This window comes from Ostrea edulis, chromosome 7 (assembly GCF_947568905.1).
Source record: "Ostrea edulis chromosome 7, xbOstEdul1.1, whole genome shotgun sequence".
Classification (NCBI taxonomy): domain Eukaryota; kingdom Metazoa; phylum Mollusca; class Bivalvia; order Ostreida; family Ostreidae; genus Ostrea; species Ostrea edulis.
Genome location: NC_079170.1, coordinates 67,107,451 through 67,133,206, shown reverse-complemented (window position 1 = coordinate 67,133,206; position 25,756 = coordinate 67,107,451). Strand labels below are relative to the sequence as shown.

Genomic DNA, 25,756 nt, shown 5'->3' with positions numbered 1-25,756 from the left:
ACAGTTGAATGAAATCCAATGTTTATTTCGAATTGAAAGCTCAGAAAGGATAATATAGAATTGTATAGGCAAATTGTCAACGTGAAAGAAAGGGAAATGTTTTAGAATAATTTAATGTTACCTAAGCATGTTTTAGTGAAGTAATCCAATGGCAAAACCTCCACCCTCCCCACTGTAACCCAAAATAAAAAAAAGAATAACAAAAAATTATAGCAGTACATCAGATAAATTATAAGATTTGACATTTTATATACATGTACCAATTAATCTAAAAGTGTATACAGCTAGACAAATCAAGTATTTGTTGTTATTGATTTTAATATAGGATTAGATAGAATAAGTTATAAAAGTAAAAAACATTCCTGGAGTCCCAGACTCCCAGCTTACCCCCTCCCCTCCCTTAAACAATTCACTGGAATATGTCTAGACATGGAAAAATATATATGATCTTTTGACAGCATCAATATTCAATAAATAAAAGAAATGTTTATTAAAGGGAGATAATATATTCATTCAGATTACTACAGCACGGGGTTCCTCACCCTTCAGTACCAAGTGGGCCGCTCAGTCATCAACATCCAATCAGGAAACACCAACTTCGACAATCTCAATTTCTACCTGAAGAAGATGCCGTATCGAGACTTCATTCAAGACAACCTTCTGAGCGTGCTCCAGGTCTGGCTGCCGTTCTTCGTCATGCTCAGCTTCATCATCACAGCTCTGCAGACGACGAAGGGCGTGACGTATGAAAAAGAGAAAAGGTTAAAGGTAAGAAGGCGCGGATCTCTGTCTATTTAAAACAATGTTACTAGCACGAAGGCGCGGATCTCTGTGTAATTAAAACGTTGTTACTAGCACGAAGGCGCGGATCTCTGTCTAATTAAAACATTCTTACTAGCACGTGCAGAATTTGGAACACATTCAATATCAGATATTTTCAAAACACTCCGGGAGCCGGGAGTGAGATGGGGGTTAGATCTATATAGAGGATGGTTGATACTGCAAAAATTGTTTTTACAGTTACATTGACTAAATACAAATTAAAATGCTTGTGTGCGATGTGGCAATTGTAAATGTAGGAAATATACGCTCAGCGCTAACAGTTAAATTCATTTCGTCATTTTTTTTTTAGTTTAGAAAACTACATTAATTAAAAGGAAAATGGCACGATAAACACCATTGTGAGATTTCTTCAAACATAGTTTTGTAATATTGAACCGAATCATGATTTAGATAAAAAAAAAATTGAATACGGCAAAATTGTAAGCTTTTATGATCCAATTTTACTTGTAAAACGCAATTTCATTGGTTTATCGTTAACATTAAGTTGACGTTTTAAGTTTATATTGCCTAAACTGAGTGCCCCGAGTGGCGGATCTAGAGGGGGTAAAAGAGGTTGCTCTTCCACCTCATCCTCGCTTTGGTGGTTTTTAACCAAAAAACAAAAAAACAAAAAAAAAAAAACAAAAAATCACGCCCACCCAAATATGACTTTCGTAGGGGCTCAGTATCCGTAAGTGTCATGGGTATCGTGAATTTCAAATCACATCAAATACAAAGTATGATGTTTCAATGTACGAAAACGATATCCATAAAATTACATTCCATCGAAACTGTAAAATCTGCAGTCCACGAAACTTTAAAATCTTCAATCCATGAAACTTTAAAATCTGCAATCCATGAAACTTTAAAATCTAATCTGCAGTCCACGAAACTTTAAAATCTGCAATCCATGAAACTTTAAAATCTACAATTCCCGAAACTTTAAAATCTGCAATTCACGAAACTGTAAAATCTGCAGTCCACGAAACTTTAAAATCTGCAATCCACGAAACTGTAAAAATCTGCGGTACATGAAACTGTAAAATTTATAAACCACGAAAATTTTAAATTTTTAATTCACTGTATTTTATGTCTGAATTCCTTTTTTTTCGAGAGGAAAATGTACCATCGTTAGTTGCAAAGCCCCCACGTCCAATATCTACTGGATCCACCCAGTCTCCCCATATTTTGGATTCACCTCTATAATACTTATTATCGCAGTGGACAGATATAAAATACTAAGAGAAACTGGCGAGGATGTAAAGAAAAAATATCAGGTTATAAAAATAATGAGGGAAGGAGAGAGTGAATATATACTATGCGTTATTGATTCCGAGAAGCAAAGACGTCATTTCTTCATTATCGGGCCGTAATGTGATCGTTTGCATCAGTTTTCCGACATCATACCTTTATAGTCGAACATTAATCAAACATCGTTCTGTTTTCCCGATATCATGCCTATCTATTGGAGCTTTAATCAAACATCGCTCTGTCAATGATACAATGATGAGAATTGGAGTTCTATAGAGATTAAACATACTGACGCGTAGTGCACGCATTATAATTAAACTTGATGAAATATTTTTCTCTTACCCCGGTGGTCTACACGCGGGGGACAGGTATTGTGTATGCTTGTGTGTGGTCCTTTTTAGCTCACCTGAACTTTTCTGATCACCTTTTGTCAGCCGTTTGTCTGTCAACTGCTGACATTTTCATATTTTCCACCAACTTTTGATCCCGGAGGTCCACGTACACACACACGAGAGTGGTTTGGTGGGTGGGGTCCCCGTACACACACACATACACACGCACACGCACACACACACACACACACACACACACACACACACACACACACACACACACACACACGGGAGTGGTTGGGTGGGTGGGGTCCATGTACACATACGGGAGTGGATGGGTGGGTGGGGTCCACACACACACACGGGAGTTGGTTGGTTGGGTGGGGTCCACGTACACACACATGGGGATGGTTGGGTGGGTGGGTGGGGTCCACGTACACACACGGGAGTTGGTTGAGTGGGTGGGGTCCACATACACACACGGGGTGGTTGGGTGGGTGGGGTCCACGTTCACACACGGGAGTGGTTGGGTGGGTGGGGTCCACGTACACACACATGGGGATGGTTGGGTGGGTGGGTGGGGTCCACGTACACACACGGGAGTAGTTGGGTGGGTGGGAGGAGGGGGCAGTGATCCCAGGGGTCCACTTACACACACGGGGGTGGTTGGGTGGGAGGAGAGGACAGACACTGTATACGACCGACCATGTGTTTGACTTTTTTTCCAGATTTCCTGTAGTCCACGGTTTGAGGGGAGCTTTGTATGCTGGATAATGTATTCTTGTTAGGAGTCCATTCAACTAATGTAATCAAAAGAATAAGATAATGCAGTTTTTAGTACGCCATGTTGTTTCTGGTTGCAGGAGTCTATGAAGCTAATGGGTATGAACGAGGCCATGTATTGGTTTTCCATCTTCACCAAGGCGATGGTGTTTTTGTTAATAGCCAGTGGATTTTTCATCCTCTGTATGTTTGTGAAGACCGGATCTAATGGCAGCGTTTTCAACTATTCCGACGGATCTCTCATTTTCGTCTTCTTCATCCTCTATGATATTGCTCTCATCACCTTCTGCATCATGTTGAGCTCGTTCTTCAATAAAGGTACTTCTCAGAGAGAGAGAGAGAGAGAGAGAGAGAGAGAGAGAGAGAGAGAGAGGGGGGGGGGAGGGCTATATGCTTAAAAGTCATCCTTATAGAAAGATGGAAAGTTACATGTATTTTATGTCGTTTATGGTCCGTCCGTCTGTCTGTTCGTCCGTCTGTCTCTCTGTCCGTCCGTCTGCCTGTCCGCAAACACTTTAACCTTCGCTATAACTTTTGAATAATTAGTGCTAAGGCTTTTAAATTTTACTTGTGTACTCCTTGTGACAAGGCTTTTCTTTGGGTAACATGTTTGGCCGTGTGACCGTTCCTTTGGGTTTGACCTTCTTTTGAAATACTCTAACCTTGGTCATCAATTATCATTGGCGATAAGATTTTCATGTTTCAGATGCGCATTCTGTTTGACGAGATCGACTTTTCTTTCGGTAGCAAAATGTTTTACCTCATGACTTGGACTTTGGAGTTTTACCACACGAGAATCAGTGTTTCACAAATACATCTTCTTGATCGATATTTGGACATTTCATGATTGAATTTGTATGCTAACGGCAAACTAATAAATTAAATTTGTGACAAACGAGATGGCTTCCGTTTCTTCGTTTTCAGTTCCCATATTTACATAGCAATATTCCATTATCACCTGCATATGACGTTTCAATACACGAGAAGATGTTCTGCGTATGAATCTATTTTCAGATCGTGGCAGGTTACTAAGTAACAGATAAATTGATGTAACAGGGATTCAACAAACATTTATGTTTAAAGCCAGTATCGCGCAGATTCTATGGTCGAGACAATAATCAAATTTGCAAATACATTGTACAAGCTGTCACTGGGTCACACGCTGTTTGACGTTGACGTATTACATACATGTACCAATACAGGATATCGGAACTATAACATTTTGAAACTCTTTAGAAGAAAAGTTACGAAAATTAAGAGTGACTTGGGCAACTGTTGTCATGCAAATTTATGGTGTCCGGATAGGCCCAATTGTAAAACCGTGACTGCGTGTTGGTCACAACACGCCGTCACACCAACAAGCAACACGCCTTCGTGCTATCACGCCAACAAGCAACGCGTCTTCGCACCGTCACGTCAATAAGCAACGCGCTTTCGTGCCGACAAGCAACGCACCGTCACGCTAACACAACTTTACACAACTCGCCTTCGCGCCGATAAGCAACGCTCAGTCGCACTGACACAACTTGCCTTCGCGCAGACAGGCGCGAAATATGTAAAGTTGTGTTAGCCTGACTGCGCGTTGCTTGTCAGCATGAAAGCGCGTTGCTTATTGACGTGACGGCGCGAAGACGCGTTGCTTGTTGGCGTGAGAGCGCAAAGGCGAGTTGCTCATTGGCGTGACGGCGTGTTGTGACTAACGCGCTGTTACACTTTTACAAATGGCCCTATCCGGACACCATACCAATTATCCATGGTTAAAGACGATTTATTTCTGAATCTAATAAGTCTGCTTGATTTTAAGATAAAATTTCAGAATGTCGCGAACGAGTGTCCTAAGCATGAGTTATCAAATTTCTGATGTTTGGTAGCGGAAGACAACAAGGACACAGAATATCACCGTGTCGTTTTTTTCTCTCTATCGTATGTGGATATTTCCTCAGTTTCTTAGATTTTTTTTAAATCATTACAACAACCGACCGCTATGAAAAAATATCATAAATAATCACATTTTAAGCATGAATCTCCAATTTTCATTCACTTATCCCATTATCATTTCATTCAAAATTCGTTTTTTTTAATGCCAATGAAAGGTTGTGCAAGGTTGAATCGATGATTCGAACTCCAGTACTGAAGGATAAACGCCCTTCTACAATTTTGGGTTTGGGTAGAACTTGCTAATCAAGAATCTTCAGAAAATGAAGAAGGCAACGGTTTTTCTCCGTTTGTCCCCACCATTCGACTTTCAAACTCGATACTTAATGTTTGATGAAAATTTACCCAAGTTAACGCAGAAAACGAGATTTCGTTGAACACACTAAATATCAAAACCGCGACGGAATCGGAGACGAAATAATGGCCCCGATATTCCGTATTGTATGGCTGTTCTTTGCATGCTAATTTTGACTACGGATTTTTCCGTTTACCTGATCAAGATAGGGGATACTTACTCCTCCTACGCACCCGATCCCACCTCTGGTGTGTCCAGGGGTCCGTGTTTGCCCAACTATCTATTTTGTATTGCTTATAGGAGTTGTGAGATTGATCACTGTTCGTTATCTTCACATTGCATATGGGACCCATGGTGGGTCTGACTGGTCAACAGCGGATGTTTATTCCCTCCTAGACACGCGATCCCACCTCTGGTCTGTACAGAGGTCCGTGGTTTTTTTTTTTTTTTTTTAGTTTTATATGATTTATGAGATTGATCGCTGTACTTTATCATCACTTGTTCATTGTCAACAGTGTACATTACCATAACTGCCAATCACACACGCGCACTCCACTGCCTACGATTATCATAACTGCCAATCAGAAACGCACGTTCCACTGCCTACGATTACCATAACTGCCAATCAGAAACACGCGTTCCACTGCCTTACATTACCATAACTGCCAATCACAAACGCAGCTCCACTGCCTTCGATGATCGTGACCTCGGTTCTTATGGCAAAGCGTCTGGAGTTATACGTTGCCTATTCTCATGCACAGAACATTTTTATGCCCTGGAGATCGAAGATCGCTGGGGAGAATGTTGTTTTTGTCCTGTCTATCATTCTGTCTGAAACTTTAACCTTGCTAATAACCTTTGAACAGTAAGACTTAGTGATAGAGCTTTGATATTTCACATGAGTATTCCTTGTCACAATCATACCGTTTCATTGGTACTAAACCTTTTGACCTTGACATTTTACCTACTTTTAAAAAAAATTGACATTGGTTATAACTTCTAAATGGTAAATATTAGAGCTTTCATATTGCACATGAACATTTATTGTGACAAGATCTTTCTACTGATACCAAGATATTTGTCCTTGTGACCTTTGCCATCTCCGGAATTGGCCATTATCGAGGGTATTTGTGTTTCACAACCACATCTTGTTCTTGATATAAATTATCTTTCTTTGATAGCTAACATGATATGAGTTGTCTTTCTTTGATAGCTTACATGATATGAGTTGTCTTTCTTTGATAGCTAACACAGCGTCCTACGCCGGAGGACTTCTCTATTTTGGATTCTTCTTCCCGTGGTTCTTTTTGAACTCTGAATACGAAACTATGACTGCAGAACAAAAGTTTGCTTCCTGTCTACCTTTCAATACAGCTATGGCCATTGGTTTTAACATTATAGGGATTCATGAAGGAACAGGTTTGATTCATTTCTCATTTGATTTTAATATCCCTTTTTATCGTTAGAAGCCACTACGATCAGCAAAAGAAATTCTAAAGAGGTTAAAGTATTGATGATTTGATATAACTACCATGCGATCACATGATGAAACAGAGACAATTGTAAATATCAGGGGAAGGTGCCCAGTGGGACAACTTCTACAAAACGCCATCAGTTGATGATAACTTCACACTGGGCGGAGTCATGTTGGTGCTGGTTTTGGATATCGTCATTCATCTCCTGATCACGTGGTATGTTGGAAACGTTTTTCCGGGAGAATTCGGAATGCCTCGGCCCTTCTACTTTCCATTCACGGTAAATATATAGAACATAAATGGACAGCTGTTTTTCGTAGTTCATCTGATGCTACCGATTGCATTTCTAGAAATATTCCATATGGAATGCAATTTCTTTGTTTAATTTGATATTGAATACGGATGACGAATAGCTTGTATTTTTGGACAGAAATCGTATTGGGGTTGTGGCAAAAGTGAAAGAGACTTTGATAAGGAACTACGACACAGCACTGCTAATCCGAAATTCTTCGAACGCGATCCGCCAGATATGAAAGCGGGAATATCCATTAATAAACTGAGAAAGGTGAGCGGGAAAATGAAAGATCCACTCCCCAGAATTAATCAAGAATCATTACTTGATTTTACCTAATTGAATTTTATTGATACGTGCAGTCAATCAAACAATATACACCACACGACAAAGTTCACAATAATTTGGCCTAAATGTGGTACTTCTGAGGAGTTGAAATTCGCCACTTGTACGATAGCATTTACAGGAAACACATTAGAAATTTTGTACAGGTAAACTTAATAGAAATCGAGTTACTATATATACCAACCAATAATCATCAATGACCAGTCAATGATTACCGGAATCAAGTGATAATTACAAGGTTAATTTGACTTTGTTTCTTCACAGACGTTAGACTCCTAAAGTTCTACACATATTCTTGTTCTTTTTGTAAAGGAATTCGGAAGCGGAAAAAACAAAAAGGTTGCGGTGGAGGGAACGACCTTGAATATTTATGAAGGACAAATTACAGCTTTACTGGGTCATAATGGTGCCGGAAAAACTACTACAATGTCAATGTTAACAGGTAAAACAATGCTATAGAGTGTTCTCATTGTGTGATCCTTCACACAGTAAACGTTAAAGGTTATAACCCCTGATAATCAAATTCATTTGATCTTTCTGTTGAAATATTAGTTTGAAATCTACAGCTTATTCTTTTTCTCCTCCTCCCCCTCCTCCTCCTCCATGTTCTTACATTATTCCTTCTATTTCAGCATCCTTCCTCTTTAATTTTCTTTCTATTTCAGCATCCTTCCTCTTTATTTTTCTTTCTATTTCAGCATCCTTCCTCTTTATTTTTCTTTCTATTTCAGCATCCTTCCTCTTTATTTTTCCTTCTCATCTTTTCCTCCCTAATCTTTCTCAAACATCATTTCCATCTCTTTAGATTCCTCTTTCTTTCGCTACTTACTCTTTGCTTTCCTACTAACGTTTCCTCTTCCACTGAGATCCTTTACCCTCTCCCATGTCCTCACATCCTTCATTTTCCTCCTCTGCACTTCTTTCATCCTCCAACTTTTCAAATTAACCCCCTCCTTAAATCCTCACATTCTTATTTTTCCTTCCTTCATCCTTTGCTTCCGCTTTCTCTCCCATAAGTTTTCCCTCTTTCCCCTTCTTCAACCCACACCCGTCATTTTCCCCTCCCATCATTCATTCTTATTCTTCTTGCATCCTTTTTTTCCCTTACAACTGTCCTTCTTCCCGTGGGGATCCGGGTTAGAATAGGTCCTTAGTACCCCTTGCTTGTCGTAAGAGACGAATAAATGGGGGCGGTCCTTCGGATGAGACAGTAGAAACTGTGATCCCGTTTCACAGCAGGTGTGGCACGATAAAGATCCCTCCCTGTTCAAAGGTCGTAAGTGCCAAGCATAAGTCTATTTTTTGCAGCCCATCACTGGAAATGGTGACGTCTCCATATGAGTCAAAACGTCTTGAGTGGGACGATAAACAATATGCAATCAATCAATCAATCATTCTTCCCAGTATCACATTCTGTACCCGCCCCCTATGCTTTCTCATTCTCCTTCCTCTGCACAACTACCGACAGGACTACAGCAGCGAGCTGTGCAAATGTATCTACACATGTCTTTTGTAAAATCAGTATATGGATTTCCATCAGATTGCAGTTGTATATGTTGCAGTAGTTCATGAATATGATGCGATACTCTGTGATTACAATGGCTGATTAGTGGAAGCGTCTCTGGTGTGTACGAATATTTCTATACTGGTGTGTTTTTATTCCCCTCCAGGCTTCATTCCACCTTCGAGCGGCACGGCCAAAGTAAATGGATATGACATCATGACTCAAATCGACAAAGTCCGTCAGAGTATAGGTCTGTGTCCCCAACACGATATTCTGTTTGAAACCATGACAGTCAAAGAGCACCTGGAGTATTTTTGCAAGGTACTAGACAATTTATCTCTGTTATTTAAATTCTAAACAAATATTATACGACCAATTACACAATTCATAGGGCTCACGGCGGGTGTAACCGATCGACAGGGGATGCTCACTCATCCTAGGCACCAGATACCACCTCTGGTGTGTCCAGGGGTCCGTCTTTGCCCAATTCTCTAATTTGTATTGCTTATAGGAATTATGAGATTGATCACTGTTCGTTATCTTCACCTTTCATGTGATCCGTATTAGTTTCGTGATTTCTTGTATAAATTCATTTTATCGTTGTTCTGAATATAATTTTTATGTTCCTGCCATGGAAATGTTATGATCACCACAGTTTAATTTCACAATAAGGCTGTATATGTTTTTTTTCTTCTTTTGACAAGTTTTTATTGTAGTTTAAGCCTTGGTTTCATTCATGGTGGACATATTTGCTCGTGAAGGATAATTTTTTGTCATTATTCAGAGATATATTGTAGTAGTTCAAATGCATGATGTGTTCATGAATATTCATGAGTTAGGAGACACATGGTTCCGTGGATGGGGAAGACACAAAGTTCTTTTTTACAGTTGTAACATGTAACTCAAACACTTGGGAATTCGATTCATGCTGGGGACTATGTTTTTTAGTAAGTTACTCCACTTTTTTGGCACACTGTTTTTCCCTATAATAGCTCTAAAACTTCATTGTTATTTCGGATTTCAAACATTTCGGTTGAACATCACTGAAGAGACATTATTTGTCGAAATGCGCATTTGGTGCATCAAAACTGGTACCGTATAAGTTTTACATTACTAGTACATGTAGAATGTTAATCCTGTAGGGGGCTATGTGTTGTAGTAAGTTACTAGTACATGTAGAATTTTAATTCTGTAGGGGACTATACTTTGTAGTAAGTTACTAGTTCATGTAGAATTTTAATTCTGTAGGGGACTACACTTTGTACATGTAGTAAGTTAATTTGGGTAATGTTGGGGACTATATTTTGTACATGTAGTAAGTTAATTTGGGTAATGTTGGGGACTATATTTTGTAGGATTTCTGGCTGCTTTTATGGAACTTCAAAAACGTTTGGTATGAAATGAGTATGACGTTTAACTGACTTTGACATACAAGCAATATAAACGATACCCGTGTCAACAGAACGCATGCATTCTGTAGTTGTGACAAACAACATTGTATCATATCGCTGGTGTATCCAGTGATCCGTGTTTGCCCTACTTTTAATTTTCTATTCCTTGTAGAAAACATTAGATTGAGGATATCTTCAATTTTTCATCACAACACGCTTAATGAATATATATGAGAAAAGATCATCCTGAAGAAAAATGATTTCTCTCTTTTCTTCGATTGTCTTCAATTGTGTGCATGCTCATACCATAGCACAACGAAAATCATCGATTATCTATCATACCCATTGTTTACTATAGACCATAGCAAAACGAAAATCATCAATTATCTATCATACCCATTGTTTACTATAGACCATAGCACAACGAAAATCATCAATTATCTATCATACCCATTGTTTACTATATACAGTTGAAGGGAACGCCAAAGAAAGACATCGATAGTAAGGTGACAGAAATGATTAAAGTCCTGGGAATGGTTGAAAAGACAAACTACGCTGCTGGAAATCTCTCCGGCGGACAAAAACGGAAATTATCGGTGGGAATAGCCATCATAGGAGACTCTAAGGTTTGAATTTCAGCTTCGGGAGTGTTCGCTTTAAAATTTAGTAATGCACAGATCTGTAGTGAGAAATCACTAAATAGATAATATCCCGAGTATGTTCAACAAATAGATGATAGGAGTATACATATATTATAAATAGATATCCTGAGTATATGCTGTATATAGTGCACAATGCATTTTTTTGTTATATACATGATTAAAATGGGATTTCCAATCTAATAGACACTTTGAAATCGGCTTTAATCTTTATGCACGATTCAAGTTGGGTAAAAAGGTTCGAAAAAGGCAACCTCTAATATACAAAAAAAGAAAAAATTAATTTAGAAGTTGTTGTTATTATTTCTATTGCATCGGTGTTACTTTTGACAATTTTTTTTTCCAATCATAAATATACTTATATATATATATATATATATATATATATATATATATATATATATGCGGGTTGAGCATCACTGAAGAGACATTATTTGTCGAAATGCGCATCTGGTGCATCAAAATTTGTACCGTATAAGTTTTACATATATGTGTACATGTAATATTTCAATTCAGATTATAATTTTGGACGAACCTACTTCCGGTATGGATCCTGCGGCACGTCGTCAGACCTGGGATATTCTCCAGAAATTCCGTGAAAACCGCACCATGGTTTTGTCCACCCATTTTATGGATGAGGCGGACCTGCTCGGAGACAGGATCGCTATCATGGCGGAGGGCGTGGTCAAATGTGTGGGCACCTCACTCTTCCTCAAGAAGGCGTTTGGTAATTATTTCTTAAAACTATCCTTCATAGGATTCTATATAATTTTTTTTATATGACCTCGTTTAGTAATTAGGTCATCGACTAATCTTAACTCCGATCCTATGATAAGTATCTCTCTTTACATGATCCATGTGATTATTCTCTAGAAATCAATAGATTTGTGCACTAAACTTAATTCATCATTACTTTTGATTTTACTAAGATGTATAGAAAAAAATAGTATTTTAATACGGATTTATCATTAAATATATTACGTGTATACATCTGTTTTAGATCTAGCAGACAGTACTAAAATTGAAAATGGTCTCACAAAAGTAGACTGCAATATGCTGACAGGACTTTACAATATAATGTACTGACAGAACTTGACAATTTACTACAGAACTTGACAATTTACTGACAGAACTTGACAAAATACTACACTGACAAAACTTGACAATATGGTGACAGAACTTGACAATTTACTGACAGAATTTTACAATTTATTGACGGAACTTGACAATATGGTGATAGAACTTGACAATTTACTGACGGAACTTGACAATGTGGTGACAGAACTTGAGATTACAATGTACGGACAACTAGAGTGTACAACGTATTGAAAAATTGGAAAATTTTATATGCTGAGAGACGTGATTGTTGTTTTAGGGGCTGGGTATCATCTGGTTATGGTGAAGGACAAGTCTTGCAATGTTTCCAATGTTACGCAGTTGGTTCAATCGCATGTGGGATCTGCCATCTTGGAGAGTGAGATCAGCGCTGAACTGTCGTATCTGTTACCTTTTGACCAATCAAAAAGCTTTTCTAAACTGTTTGCGGATGTGGAACAAAAGAAATCGTCGCTGGGAATTCAAAGCTTTGGGACCACAGCCACAACTATGGAGGAAGTTTTCCTCAAGTAAGTAAGGGGCGGGTCTAAATATTCTCAAAAGGAGGTAGTGCATACCGCCATTGTTTGGTATGGTTGTGATACCTTAATCGTGCAAGGTGTTCTCCATTTTCCGTAGTTTGAATACTTGTTTTGCTACTGACAAAATTCGACAATTGAATAGTTAATATATTGTAACAACTAAAATCTCCCTCAGTTACCTTACAAAATCTAAGTAAAATGGCATTTATGAAGTATCCCATTGTGGGTTTTGAATTTCTACACGTGTAGGTAATTTTGGATTTTTATTTTACAGAGTGGGCGAAAGCGGTAAAGAAGACGTTGAAGAAGAGGCCGACCGACTAGCTACACAGGCGCACCTAACCCCACAGACCCCACCCCCATCACACGTGATCAATCCCGCGTTTGAACACGAAGGTGAAAAAATCGCTTTGACTGACGTGAGCAATGGAGTTAATGGTGTGTCTAACGGAGAAACAAAGAAAAACGGGGACAACAACTTATCAAAGTATGTAGGTAAGGTATTATGAGCCTCTTCCTCGTCAGAAATAGTTGGTAGAATCTGCGAAATTCTGCAGTAAGGCAAGTCAGCAGCGTATTTCAACCACTGTCTATTTTGCACAGACATATGAATGGATGAATGCTTACTCTTTTACACATTCTTCTTAAAGTCATTGATGTTTTATAAATTCTATTTAATGTTATTTCATTTATGAATATAGAATTCAACAAGGAATTAAAAAAGAACAAAGGGATGGCACTTACGCTCCAGCAATTTAAAAGCATGCTCATCAAAAAAGCCATACACTCCTGGCGCAACCGGATTGTCACATTTGTCCAATTGGTACTTCCGGTTATTTTCACAATTCTTGCCCTCGTTATCGAACTAAATTCATCGGGATTCTCTGACGAGCCCGCGCTGAATTTAGACCTGAGCAGTTTTGAGAACCCCGTGACGATCTATAACAACCCCGGAAACACCATCGCCACCAAGTACAAAGACCTGTTTCTAACCGCAGAGGACGCAAGCTCGGCTACGTCATACGACAGATATGTCATAGATAAAATGAAAGAGGTAACTTGTATTTCATATACTAAACTAGTGTCAAATTTCCATTGTATCCCCGGGCGATGCTGCATGAACAGATCAAAATATCATACAAACATATCAATGTTTTTATTATGAAAAACTTTTGTTTTAAATCACATTTCAGGATATCAATGTTAACATTATGAAAAACTTTTGTTTTAAATCACATTTCAGGTGGGGATGTCTGCCTATAGCAAGAAGTACATCGTGGGTCTGGACGACAATGGCGCCACCGCGACCACCACATACTTCAATGGCGACCCCTTTCACAGCCCCGCTATAGCGCTGGGTTACACCTTGGACGCCATTCTGAAAGCATACAAAAGCAGCACACAATACAGTATTCAGACCGTCAATTATCCGTTTAAACGCAGCCTCGATGCCAACTCCAACCGAGTGGCGGGAAATGCCGGGAGCGGATTCTCCATAGCGTTTGTGATTCTTTTTGGAGTTGCCTTTCTTTCTACCAGTTTTATTTTGTTTTTGATCAAGGAGCGTATGTCTGGATCGAAACATCTACAGAAGGTGGGTAGTTGTTGTCTTTGACTTTTCGTCCATTGCCAAAATTGAGTAACTTGTGTGACTCTCTCTAGCACCGTTTCCTCACCAATTCTTTTCGTATATGTGTCCCACCCCTCAGTCTTGAGAACCACTGTGTGTGCACTTTAACTAAAGCAGACAGATTAAACATAAATGGTCATTGCTAATTAAATTGTTTCCTTAATTTCCTGTAGGAGAAATTGACCCTTGCATATATCCTTAATTTCCTGTAAGAGAAATTTATCTTTGTTAATTTGTTTATGAATTTCCTGTAGGAGAAATTGACCATTGCTGATTAGTTTCTTAATTTACTGTAGGAGAAATTGACTCTTGCTAATTAGTTTCTTAATTTACTGTAGGAGGCATTGTCCTTGCTAATTTGTCCTTAATTTCCTGTAGGAGAAATTGACCCTTTCTAATCTGTTTCTTAATTTCCTGCAGGAGAAATTGACCCTTGCTAATTAGTTTCTTATTTCAATGTCGGGGAAATTGACCCTTGCTAATTTGTCCTTGATTTACTGTAGGAGAAAGTGACCCTTGCTTATTCCTTCCTTAATTTCCTATGAGAGATATTGACCGTTGCTTATTTGTCTATAATTTCATGTAGGAGAAGTTGACCTTTGCTAATTTGTCCTTAATTTCCTGTAGGAGAAATTGACCCTTGCTAATTTCTTTCTTGATTTCCTGCAGGTGAGTGGACTGAGCTCCCTAACTTACTGGCTCGCTAACTTCGTCTGGGACTACATTAACTACTTGTTTCCCGCCGTTATGATGGTGATCTGCTTTGCTGCCTTCCGACCCGATGCCTATTTTCTTGGAAGTCCTTCCAGGATTGGTCTGGTTTTCCTGGTCTACATTCTGTTTGGCTGGGCTTCACTTCCTTATACCTATGTTCTCCATTACTTGTTCAAGACCCCGGCTTCGGGGATGGTGACCATTACAATGTGTAATATTTTGACAGGTGAGTGAGACACTGGAACTTGGTATTTGGGAGGTAGGCTTAGTTTTAGAGCGTTCGTTTCGTACATGTATTTGGGAGGTAGGCTTAATTTTAGAGCGTTCGCTTCGTACATGTATTTGGGAGGTAGGCTTAATTTTAGAGCGTTCGCTTCGTACATGTATTTGGGAGGTAAGCTTAGCTTTAGAGCGTTCGCTTCGTACATGTATTTGGGAGGTAGTGCGTTGAATCCCCGTCAAACTTAAGACACACATATAAGTAGTGATTGCTCTTTCGCCAAACACTCGGAATTTTAAAAGAAGTGAGAATCACGAGTCTTTCTCACATGACCTTAAAATCGAAGGTCCGGTGTCGCAGCAGACGTTAGCACGTCAAAGAATCCTACGACCCTGAGCGCTAAGCATAACTCAAATTTGTTGCATTTTACCTAAGATGGTAACGTTTGAAGACGAGGGAAAGATTCCTGTCGGAACGTAACACAAAAAATCTGACATTATTTTACCCAAAGGAGATAACTTTTTACACATTTGAAAGATTATTCATGATACACTGTCGTAACTGTCATAAGTTGCATTCTTAGCACACTGATTTTGTTAAAAACTGTAATTGGATTTTTTTCTTAAAATTATAAATAGTAAGATAAGTTTCATTTCCTAAAGGCAACTTAAAATAAGGCTAAGGTATTGTGAAGATGCCTTAAGCAGACTGGACCTCTTCACATTCAGAGATACAAATGATTGCATCAGAATGAATGAACACGCATCAGAACCACTTAAATAAATTACGTAGTCGAGACAAAGAGATCCATATCTAAATTAAATCAGTTTTACGGTGCGGTACCCGAATACATTTAAGTATTTTGTTTATTTTTTTCACTTTCGAATTTCATATTATATGTTAAAGCACTCAATCTGATTAAAACCAGATCCTGAGATCCGCTCACTTAAGATCGCTACACTAGGATATGACATAACCCCATAGGGGGTCATGTCCGCATGACCTTTCGCTTGGAATATTCATGAGAACTATCAGCCAGTCAGATTGCGCCATACAGACAATGATGGCTATTTAGGCGGTTCCTGGCAATTCGTAAATAAATTGCTGTAATCTTTCTCCCACGAAGTTTATTCCACACTGTAAAATTGTATATTCTCGCATAACGAATTTTAAACTTTCCCAATAATGCCTAATCTATTCCGTTCATTCAAACAACAAAACGTACGATATGAAATATACCCAAATTAAATTAATTGTGAATTCCGATTTATGTATGAATAGGGACGGGTACGATTTGAATAGTTTTCAAGATGGTTTACTAAATAACGCGAGAAATATAACGCCAGTCAACGTAAACGGTGCATTGTGACGTCGCATCTAGTCGCGATATGTTTTCTTTCGAACCAAACAATCGCAGCCAATTTTCTTGAATTGTGTATTCCATCGGGATATTTTAGCGTTTGAATGAAAGAAAACCCGCAGAGAATACAGACGTTATTTAAATCGCATGTTTTGACAGGTGTGCAGTCGTCTGTCAAACGCGCAGCCATTTTTATTGCATCTCTAACGTAAATAATGACGCAAAGGTTCATGGGAGAAAAAATTATCGTTGGTATAAATCGACAAGGTCAATTTGATTGGCTTAACGAAAGGTCATGCAGACGTGACCCTATATGCGAAATAGTGTGACAAGAACACTCCATATTGCTTTCATATGTTGCTGCATAGCCAGGTTTGTGACAGTAACACCTCTCCATATTGCTTTGATGTATTCCTATATTGACAGGTCTGGCCACTACCTTGACTATATTCCTGTTGATGTTTCCGAGTTTTGGGACACAAGATGTCGCTCTTCAGTTGGATTGGATCTTCGCGATCATTTTCCCACACTACAATCTCGGCTCCAGCATCATGAACATTTACACAAATTACGAATATATCAACACCTGTGAGAACAGTAACTACCAGGTCACGTGTCAAATTCCCAGTATGTCCACTGGTTCCTGCTGTATGGGTAAGAGGTCAACTCGTACACTTGTTGATTCGATCATGTTGATACTTTGATGGCGTGGGTGTGAATCGTGCTCGTGTCCCTAAGACATATGAAATAACGAGTGACTGCTCTTTCATGTTCGGCATCTAAAAGTGAGAGTCTCTTGGGTGGGATCCTGTGTCAAGGCAGGCGATGGTTCGATGATGAAGTGCTACGGTCCTCGTGGGTGTTCATTTGCGGCATTTCACCTCTAGATGGTGATACAATCTATCATTGGGTCAAATGCTGTCTGACGTGTTTCATACCCATTCATAAGCCGTTCTTGGCACACTGGTTTTGACTACGGATAACTCTATTTACCTGAAGAGGATATAGGGCTCACGGCGGATGTGACCGGTCGACAGGGGATGCTTTCAGGGGTTTCAACACTTTCGATTGAAGTCAGTATTTTGCAAATTCTATGGTCGTTATAACGATCTAGTTAGTCAATACAACCTATCATTGGGTCAAATGCTGTCTGACGTGTTTTATGCCGAATGTTAGGCCGTTCTTGGCACACTGATTTTGACTACGGATAACTCCGTTTACCTGATCGGGATATAGGGTTCACGGCGGGTGTGACCGGTCGACAGGGGATGCTTACTCTTCCTAGGCATCTGATCGCACCTCTGGTGTCTCCAAGGGTCCGTGTTTGCCCAACTATCTATTTTGTATTGCTTATAGGAGGTATGAGATTGATCACCGTTTGTTATCGTTGCCTCTCCAAATCTCAAATGGGAGTAAACAACAAAGACATTGAAAGGAGTGTTTTCATTGTGAATTAGTACGGTTTTAAAATTCGCCAATGACTGTCACTGTGATGCACGTATTCTCTTTCCATTTCAGATAACTGTGGCACCAGTTGTCTGCGATTTGTCTTGGACTACACTAGTATGACGTACCCAGGGATTGGGAAATACATCCTGATGATGGTAATTCAAGGCGCCGTGTATCTTCTCTTAGTCACGTTGGCAGAACTCAACTTCTTCTTCTGGATCATGTACAAGATTAAGGGCCAAAAACTGCACACGGCCCAAGTAAATTCAGAAGGAGAAATTGAAGGGGAATCCTTGGAGGAGGATGTTAAAAAGGAGAGAAAACGAATCAACGAGACAGAAATATCCAAACTTCAGGAGACGGACGCTCTTGTACTAAAGAATCTGGCGAAGAACTACGGAAGGTTCCGAGCAGTTAAAGGAGTCAGCATCGGAATACCTCGGCAGGAATGCTTTGGTTTGCTGGGACAAAACGGTGCAGGGAAAACGACGACATTCAAGATGATGACGGGAGATGAAATCGTGACGGGCGGGAACGCATTCCTGAATAAATATGATGTGAAAAATAACATCAAAGAGGTAAACAGAAGTGACGGTCTGTTTTCAGATTGCTAATGAGACCAGACTGGACGGTCTGTTTTTTATTAGCTCACCTGATCTGAAAGCTCAAGTGAGCTTTTCTGATCACCCGTATTCCGGCGTCCGTCCGTCTGTCCGTTCGTCTGTCCGTCCGTCTGTCCGTATGTAAACTTTTCACATTTTCAACTTCTTCTCAACAACCACTGGGCCAATTTCAACCAAAGTTGGCACAAAACATCCTTAGGTAAAGGGAATTCTAAATTGTTAAAATAAAGGGCCAGGCCACCTTTCAAGGGGAGATAATCAAGAAAAGGTAAAAATAGGGTAGGGTCATTAAAAAATCTTCTCAAGAACCACTGAGCCAGAAAAGATGAAATTTATAGATAAGCTTTATTAGGTAGTGCAGATTCTAAATTGTTAAAATCATGGCCCCAGGGGTCGGGTGGGGCCACAATAGGGGGTCAAAGTTTTACATACAAATATATAGGAAAAATCTCAAAAAATCTTCTTCTCAAGAACCACTGAGCCAGAAAAGCTGAGATTTATATGAAATATTCCTGATATAGTGCAGATTCTAAATTGTAAAGATCATGGTCCCCGGGGGTCGGATGGGGCCACAATAGGGGGTCAAAGTTTTACATACAAATATATAAGAAAAATCTTTAAAAATCTTCTTCCCAGAACCACTGAGCCAGAAAAGCTGAGATTTATATGAAAGCTTCCTGATATAGTACAGTTTCTAAATTGTTAAAATCATGGCCCCCGGGGATCGGATGGGGCCACAATAGGGGGTCAAAGTTTTTTGGTTTTTTTTTATTGTTTGTTTGGTTTTTTTGTTGTTGTTTTTTTTGTTTTGTTTTTATATAGTGCAGATTCAAGTTTGTTAAAATTCTGGACCCTGGGGATTGGATGGGGCCTCAAGGGGGGCCTCAAAGTTTTACATACAAATATATAGGAAAAATCTTTTAAAATCTTCTTCTCAAGAACCACTGAGCCAGAAAAGCTGAGATTTATATGAAAGCTTCCTGATATAGTGCAGATTCTACATTGTTAAGATCATGGCCCCCAGGGGTCGGATGGGGCCACAATAGGGGGTCAAAGTTTTACATACAAATATATAGGAAACATCTTTAAAAATCTTCTTCCCAGAACCACTAAGCCAGAAAAGCTGAGATTTATATGAAAGCTTTCTGATATACATGTAGTGCATATTCAGGTTTGTTAAAATCATGCCCCCCCCCCCCCCCCCCTGGGGTAAGATGGGGCGGGGCCACAATAGGGGATCAAAGTTTTACATACAAATATATAGGGAAAATCTTTAAAAATCTTCTTCTCAAGAACCATTGGGCCAAAGAAGTTCACATTTACATGAAAGCTTTCTGACATAGTGTAGATTCACGTTTGCAAAAACCATGATCTCCAGGGGTAGGTTTGGGGCCATAATAGGGACTACGGTTTTACATGCAAATAGATATGGAAAATCTTCTGATATGGACCAAGGTGACTCAGGTGAGCGATGTGGCCCATGGACCTCTTGTTGCTAATGAGATAGTTATTCTGTATGATGTATTGGTGCTATGTATGCATATGTCACGTTTTGGTGTCTGTTTGTCATTAGTTGATGGAGTGGATACAGTATTATATTAAGAGTAACGCTTCCAAACTTCAATTTAATTGTGTCGTTATTTCGCTAATAGGTGCAACAGAACCTTGGATATTGTCCGCAGTTCGACGCTCTGATCGATCAGATGACCGGAAGAGAGATCCTGTTTATGTTTGCGCGCCTGCGCGGAGTCAAGGAAGAATACATTCCACGAGTGGTGATGGAGCTGATTAAAGTACTTATGTTGGAGAAATACTCCGACAGGCAATGTGGGACATACAGGTGTGTTAAGAAAGGTTTTAAATCCTACAATGCAATCGCTTCTTCCGATTTCCTGATAATGTCGTGGAAGTTAAATCGCGTATATCCACCGCCGCTTTGGGGCAGTTTTGGTACAATGTTACAAAACATCTTGTCAATATATTCTTAAATGTGGATTAGTTCAATGAAAGTTGACAGAATGAAAATTAGAAACTTACTAGTGTTACTCCATATACTGCCAAGACACTTTCTGAAACTAATATATTTCTTTAGACGTCTGTTGTATTGGGAATAGTACATGTCGTTCCACCTTTTTAGGTCACATGAGTGACGTCACACGAGTGACTCAGGTGACCTATTGCTATACCATTAGTCTGCACTAGTCACTTTGCGTCGTCTTTCGTGAGTTAACAATTGAACATTTTTAGCTCCTCAATAACTACCCTTCGAATTCTTTTCAAATTTGGTATAAAGCATCTTTGGGACAAGGGAACATTAATTGTACATTACAAGACACCTGCACCCCCGAGGTCTTACGGGCAGGGCAAAAACTGTCAAAAGTTGATGAATTTTCAAAAAATATTCTTCTCTATAACTACACATTTGTGAGAAAAACTAAATGCATAGTAATATAGAACTGGAAGGCCTCTACCGTAATTGTAAATTTCATGATCCCCGGGGTAGAGGTTCTGATTCCAGGATGGGGCCAAACCTTAGCATGTAATGGTGTTGATGTCTAATAATTTATCAAATAGCATTTTCAAGGTAACTCAATACACTATTTCATTATTTAATGGCTCGTTAAAACACCTCTTATGAAGTATGATTTCACCATCAAAAAAGAGATACAAGCTCTCAAGTATTTTCTATGATTTTTTTGTGATATGCCGGGAGGATAAAAAAGGTATTTTGTTTGTAAATAAGATATTCCAAAGTCCAATTTTTAGTGCAATGAACTACCTTTAGTGCTATTGAGTCTACATTGTAACTGGGTGAATATTTTTTTTTAAGAAACCGGTAACCATTTATCAAAATTGTAAATTTCACGATCCCAGACCTTTTAGTGCCAGGTTCGGCCGAAATGGTAATAATATTGATTAAATGTTTATGAAAGACGTCTTACATTTTGTTAATATTGTAAAAACAAATGAATGCATATTTTCGAAAAGCAAAGAAGGATGTACCAAAAGACTTGAAGGCGGTTCCATAGTATGCATGTATTGTATCTTGTTTAAAGTCTCTCTCGATAATTTTTCACTCATAGGATACCGGTGAAGGGCTTCAAATTTAGGCCTATGCTCGGCGCTTACGACCATTGAGAAGTGAGGGTTCTTTAGCGTGCCATACCTACTGTGACACAGGACATCCGTTTTTAAGGTCATCTCCGAGGACCCGTGACATTCACACCTGATGCCGACCGTTTGGTGATGGAACTGTCACTACCTGTTTTAACGACTTGGGCGTGTCGCGGCCGAGATTCCAATTCCGACCTTGCACATTTGGGGCGAACGCTTTACCTCTAAACCACCGTGTCGGTTTATTATGCATATAATGTTAATACAATATATATTAAGTAAAGTCTTCCATCAGTATAAATGCTTTCAATGGCATTTGTGTTTCGTAAAAGAACACATCTTGTTTTGTACTGTCACTGGATATTCCAATTGAGTTTAAATATGCAGAATGGGGGAATTATTGTAGATTTAATAGTGTTGGTGTAATGTATTTTCTATCATGTTAAGTCTGTCACCATTATTTATGCCTTAAATTTCACTGCTGTTGAATATAAGGTTTGAGCGCAGAACTTGAAAATTATGGCTCCGTGGCTCTTTGGTCGGGCTAGTGATACTTAGGTGACCGATATTGCCGGTGGGCCTCTTTTTTTCTCATATTTGTGAGAATGAATTTGAATTCACTTTTTTTTCTAATAAATCTTGATGTTTATCGTTTTGCCAATTGCATATGATAGATTGTTATATTATCACCAGTGGGGGCAACAAACGGAAGTTAAGCACAGCCATTTCACTGATTGGAGACCCTCCATTTGTTTTCCTTGATGAACCTACCACGGGTATGGATCCTGGGGCACGGCGCCAGTTATGGAATGTTTTGTCGCAAGTTCGAGAGAGTGGAAGGACGCTGATATTAACATCCCACAGGTAAAGGACAGCAGCTCTAATTAGTAGTCCTAGGGATTAAAGGGTTATTCAATTTATAACTCAAATATTGATCAACAATAGTCAAAGTAAGGTGTAGAGAATATTTGGCTGTAGCTAAAAAGGGAGAACTTCGAATCTTCATGAGATTGCTCACTGTTCGTTATTTTTCATTGTTTTATTTGTGACGCCCTATGTACCCATTTAGTCACCATGATATTACTCACTGTTATTTTATTTTATCCGTCTAGTCACCATGAGATTGCTCACTGTTCGTTATTTTGTCCGTCTAGTCACCGTGAGATTGCTCACTGTTCGTTATTTTTTCACGTCTAGTCATCATGGGATTGCTCACTGTTGTTTTGTTTTGTCCAGTATGGAGGAATGTGACGCCCTATGTACCCGTCTAGTCATTATGGTCAACGGTCAGTTCGTCTGCCTGGGTAGTCCTCAACATCTAAAGAACAAATTTGGCAGTGGCTACACTTTGATCGTCCGCTTGAGTGCAGACGACTCTAATCCCACGGCGATAAAGAACTTCATCAAGGAGCGGTTCGCGGACAGCCAGATCTTTGATGATCACCATGGATACGTCCACTTCCAGATCCCGGACACTACGGTGTCATTGTCCACTGTTTTTGGCGCCATGGAAGAGGCGTCTTCAAGCCTCGGTTTAGAGGACTACTCCGTCCACCAGACCACGCTGGAGCAAGTGTTTCTAACCTTTACAACCAATCAGGTATGTTTCTAACCTTCACAACCAATCAGGTGTGTTTGTAACCTTTACAACCAATCAGGTATGTTTGTAACCTCTACAACCAATCAGGTATGTTTTTTACTCGTACAGTGCTTTTTTGCTTGTGTTTGAAATTCAAGTCTTGTATTCGCACATTTCGGAATTTTGTCACATTATAAGCAATCTAAGATGGAAGATTCGACTTAACCTGGCCTACATTCTGTCAATGAAAAGGGATTGGTATTAGTTAAAAAGAACATGTTTTCCGAGCCTCTGTCTGATTGTATGTTAAATTGTGTAAAAGTAAATGGCATGATTTGGGGGATATCTTTGGACTTCGACGATATTCAGGCGTCTAAATTGTGGTCTTGACCCACATCTTACTAGTTTTATGGTTGTCGTTTGTCATACATCGTCATAAGTTTCTTGACTGCAAGAATAAGGATGTATTTAGATTTCGACAACTGCCTTCATACTAAAGTAGAAAACAACCTAACTTGAGAAGTTGCGTAAGATAAGTCTTTAAGAAACCTGTAAGAGCATGCCTACTGATAGTTTTTTTTCTGAATGATAAATGTGGTTTTGATTATTCAACTAGGTGCCGCCTAAAGAAAAGACCAAAGACAAGGGGTGTTGCGGGCTGTGCACCTGTTGGTCGCTGTGCGCCTGTACACTGTGTTGCGGTGATTATTAATCCAGTATTCTCTGTCCCTGTGTTGCGGTGATGATTAATCCAGTATTCTTTGTCAGCATATGTTAACCCTACACCAAAACTCGGATTGTAGCGGTCAACATTGAAATGATATCGATCATCTTGAAAATGGATTTAGAAATCTTCATCGAGAATTTGTATGCAAGATTTCCCGTGTCTTAAAAACATTGTAAAGTGCGAGTGTGCACGTATCAGTTTATACATTTTTCTGTTATATTTTATCTCGATCTCAATCTGTGTGGGGTCTAGATGTCATACCTATTCCACGTTTTTAGGATGGTAAACAATTGTCAATTATGGCATAAAGGGAATTATGGGATTGTTTTTGTTATAGAATATGTGTAAGCGTGTGGAATTATTAATGGTGTGGTCGTTCATACGTCAATGAACGGAATCGGTTAACCTTCACCCGATAGTTCACTATGATTGACGCTTTAATATTAATCATTGTAAAGTTACTAAACGTAATCATCTATCCAGAACAAAAGAGAAATTATGATCAACCCAGAACGCAAGGATACGTAGGAGATTAACAAAGAACGCAAGGATACGTAAGATGCAGGTAGATAAACCCCAGAACGCAAGGATACGTAACTGAGATGATGAGAAATCTGCTCGTACTGGTTGAAAAGTGTTTTCTTCACCATTAGATATGGAGAGTGAGGCAAGCAGAAGAGACAGAGTTCCTCTCAACCCCCCCCCCCCCCCCCCCCCCCCATCCAACCACCCAACCCCAACCCCCCAGGAAACTTTAATAACATTGTGATTCTGCGTTACGTCCTTGTTTTTCTATTTGTTGTTTATAATCATGTGATATATAGATATCTATTTTCATAATATCGTGATGTATATTTTTCACTGTGGATCCAAATATTTCTGATTAAACTCGGACCGCGATCCGCCTCTCAGTTTTATATCATGTTGACAATTAGTCAATTTTAATGTTTTAAACTTGTGTATCTTTTAATTCAATTTGCATGTACAGCGCCATTGATTGCATTTTTGTTTTTAAAATTGTGCGCTTTTATAAATTTTAATAATAATAATAATAATAAATACCATGACAGCACAATAATATTTCTATCTATTGCTTTAAATTGCACAGATGGGAATTTATTTGGCTTTTTTTCGGCTTATTGTGATATATATGTATGTGATGTTTGACCGTGCAGTTTATTGAATTATGTCGTGCATTGCATAAAAAGGTATGGAGGTTATTTGTAACTTGATTTTTACGAGGTTAAAGTGCAGGTTTCAAACGGAAGACTAAGATCTTAATCATTTGAGAAACTGATTTTTATATTTTTATTTTTTTTTTTTTTTTTTTTACATTTCCAATGATTTTGTCAATCTTTACACATTGTAGTGAATGTCATTTTCCAAGCCATGCGTTGCTGTTGTGAACTTTTCGTGTATGAATCGTGATAATTCAGGTCGTCTATTTCAACGGCTGGCAAATCCGACAGAAAGGATGGTTTACTGGCGTGAAGCGCCGCACGTCCTACCCTCATGCACTTTCAAAAGTGAAATTTATTTTTATAATTGACTGCATGGCGTCATGACTAGATTAGCACAATAAGAACACTGTCTAACATGTTTAATGTTAGTTATATTTA

General features: G+C 39.0%; 1 protein-coding gene across 2 annotated transcripts in view; it reads left to right on the top strand.

The window, feature by feature from the left end:
• Window positions 1–25,207, top strand: part of LOC125655708 (phospholipid-transporting ATPase ABCA3-like) — a 31,391-nt gene extending 6,184 nt beyond the window's left edge. For both annotated transcript variants that reach the window (XM_048886142.2, XM_048886143.2), the window contains exons 4-23: window positions 518–768; window positions 3,269–3,506; window positions 6,664–6,837; window positions 6,992–7,173; window positions 7,324–7,458; window positions 7,843–7,972; window positions 9,201–9,355; window positions 10,896–11,051; window positions 11,601–11,811; window positions 12,460–12,709; window positions 12,996–13,216; window positions 13,423–13,775; window positions 13,965–14,315; window positions 15,021–15,291; window positions 17,072–17,299; window positions 18,164–18,672; window positions 20,370–20,557; window positions 22,525–22,695; window positions 23,068–23,431; window positions 24,027–25,207. In XM_048886142.2, coding sequence (XP_048742099.2) covers window positions 518–768; window positions 3,269–3,506; window positions 6,664–6,837; window positions 6,992–7,173; window positions 7,324–7,458; window positions 7,843–7,972; window positions 9,201–9,355; window positions 10,896–11,051; window positions 11,601–11,811; window positions 12,460–12,709; window positions 12,996–13,216; window positions 13,423–13,775; window positions 13,965–14,315; window positions 15,021–15,291; window positions 17,072–17,299; window positions 18,164–18,672; window positions 20,370–20,557; window positions 22,525–22,695; window positions 23,068–23,431; window positions 24,027–24,122 — 4,634 coding nt within the window. In that variant the 3' untranslated portion in view covers window positions 24,123–25,207. The remainder of the gene's footprint in view (window positions 1–517; window positions 769–3,268; window positions 3,507–6,663; window positions 6,838–6,991; window positions 7,174–7,323; window positions 7,459–7,842; window positions 7,973–9,200; window positions 9,356–10,895; window positions 11,052–11,600; window positions 11,812–12,459; window positions 12,710–12,995; window positions 13,217–13,422; window positions 13,776–13,964; window positions 14,316–15,020; window positions 15,292–17,071; window positions 17,300–18,163; window positions 18,673–20,369; window positions 20,558–22,524; window positions 22,696–23,067; window positions 23,432–24,026) is intronic.
• The last annotated feature ends 549 nt before the right edge of the window (window positions 25,208–25,756 follow it).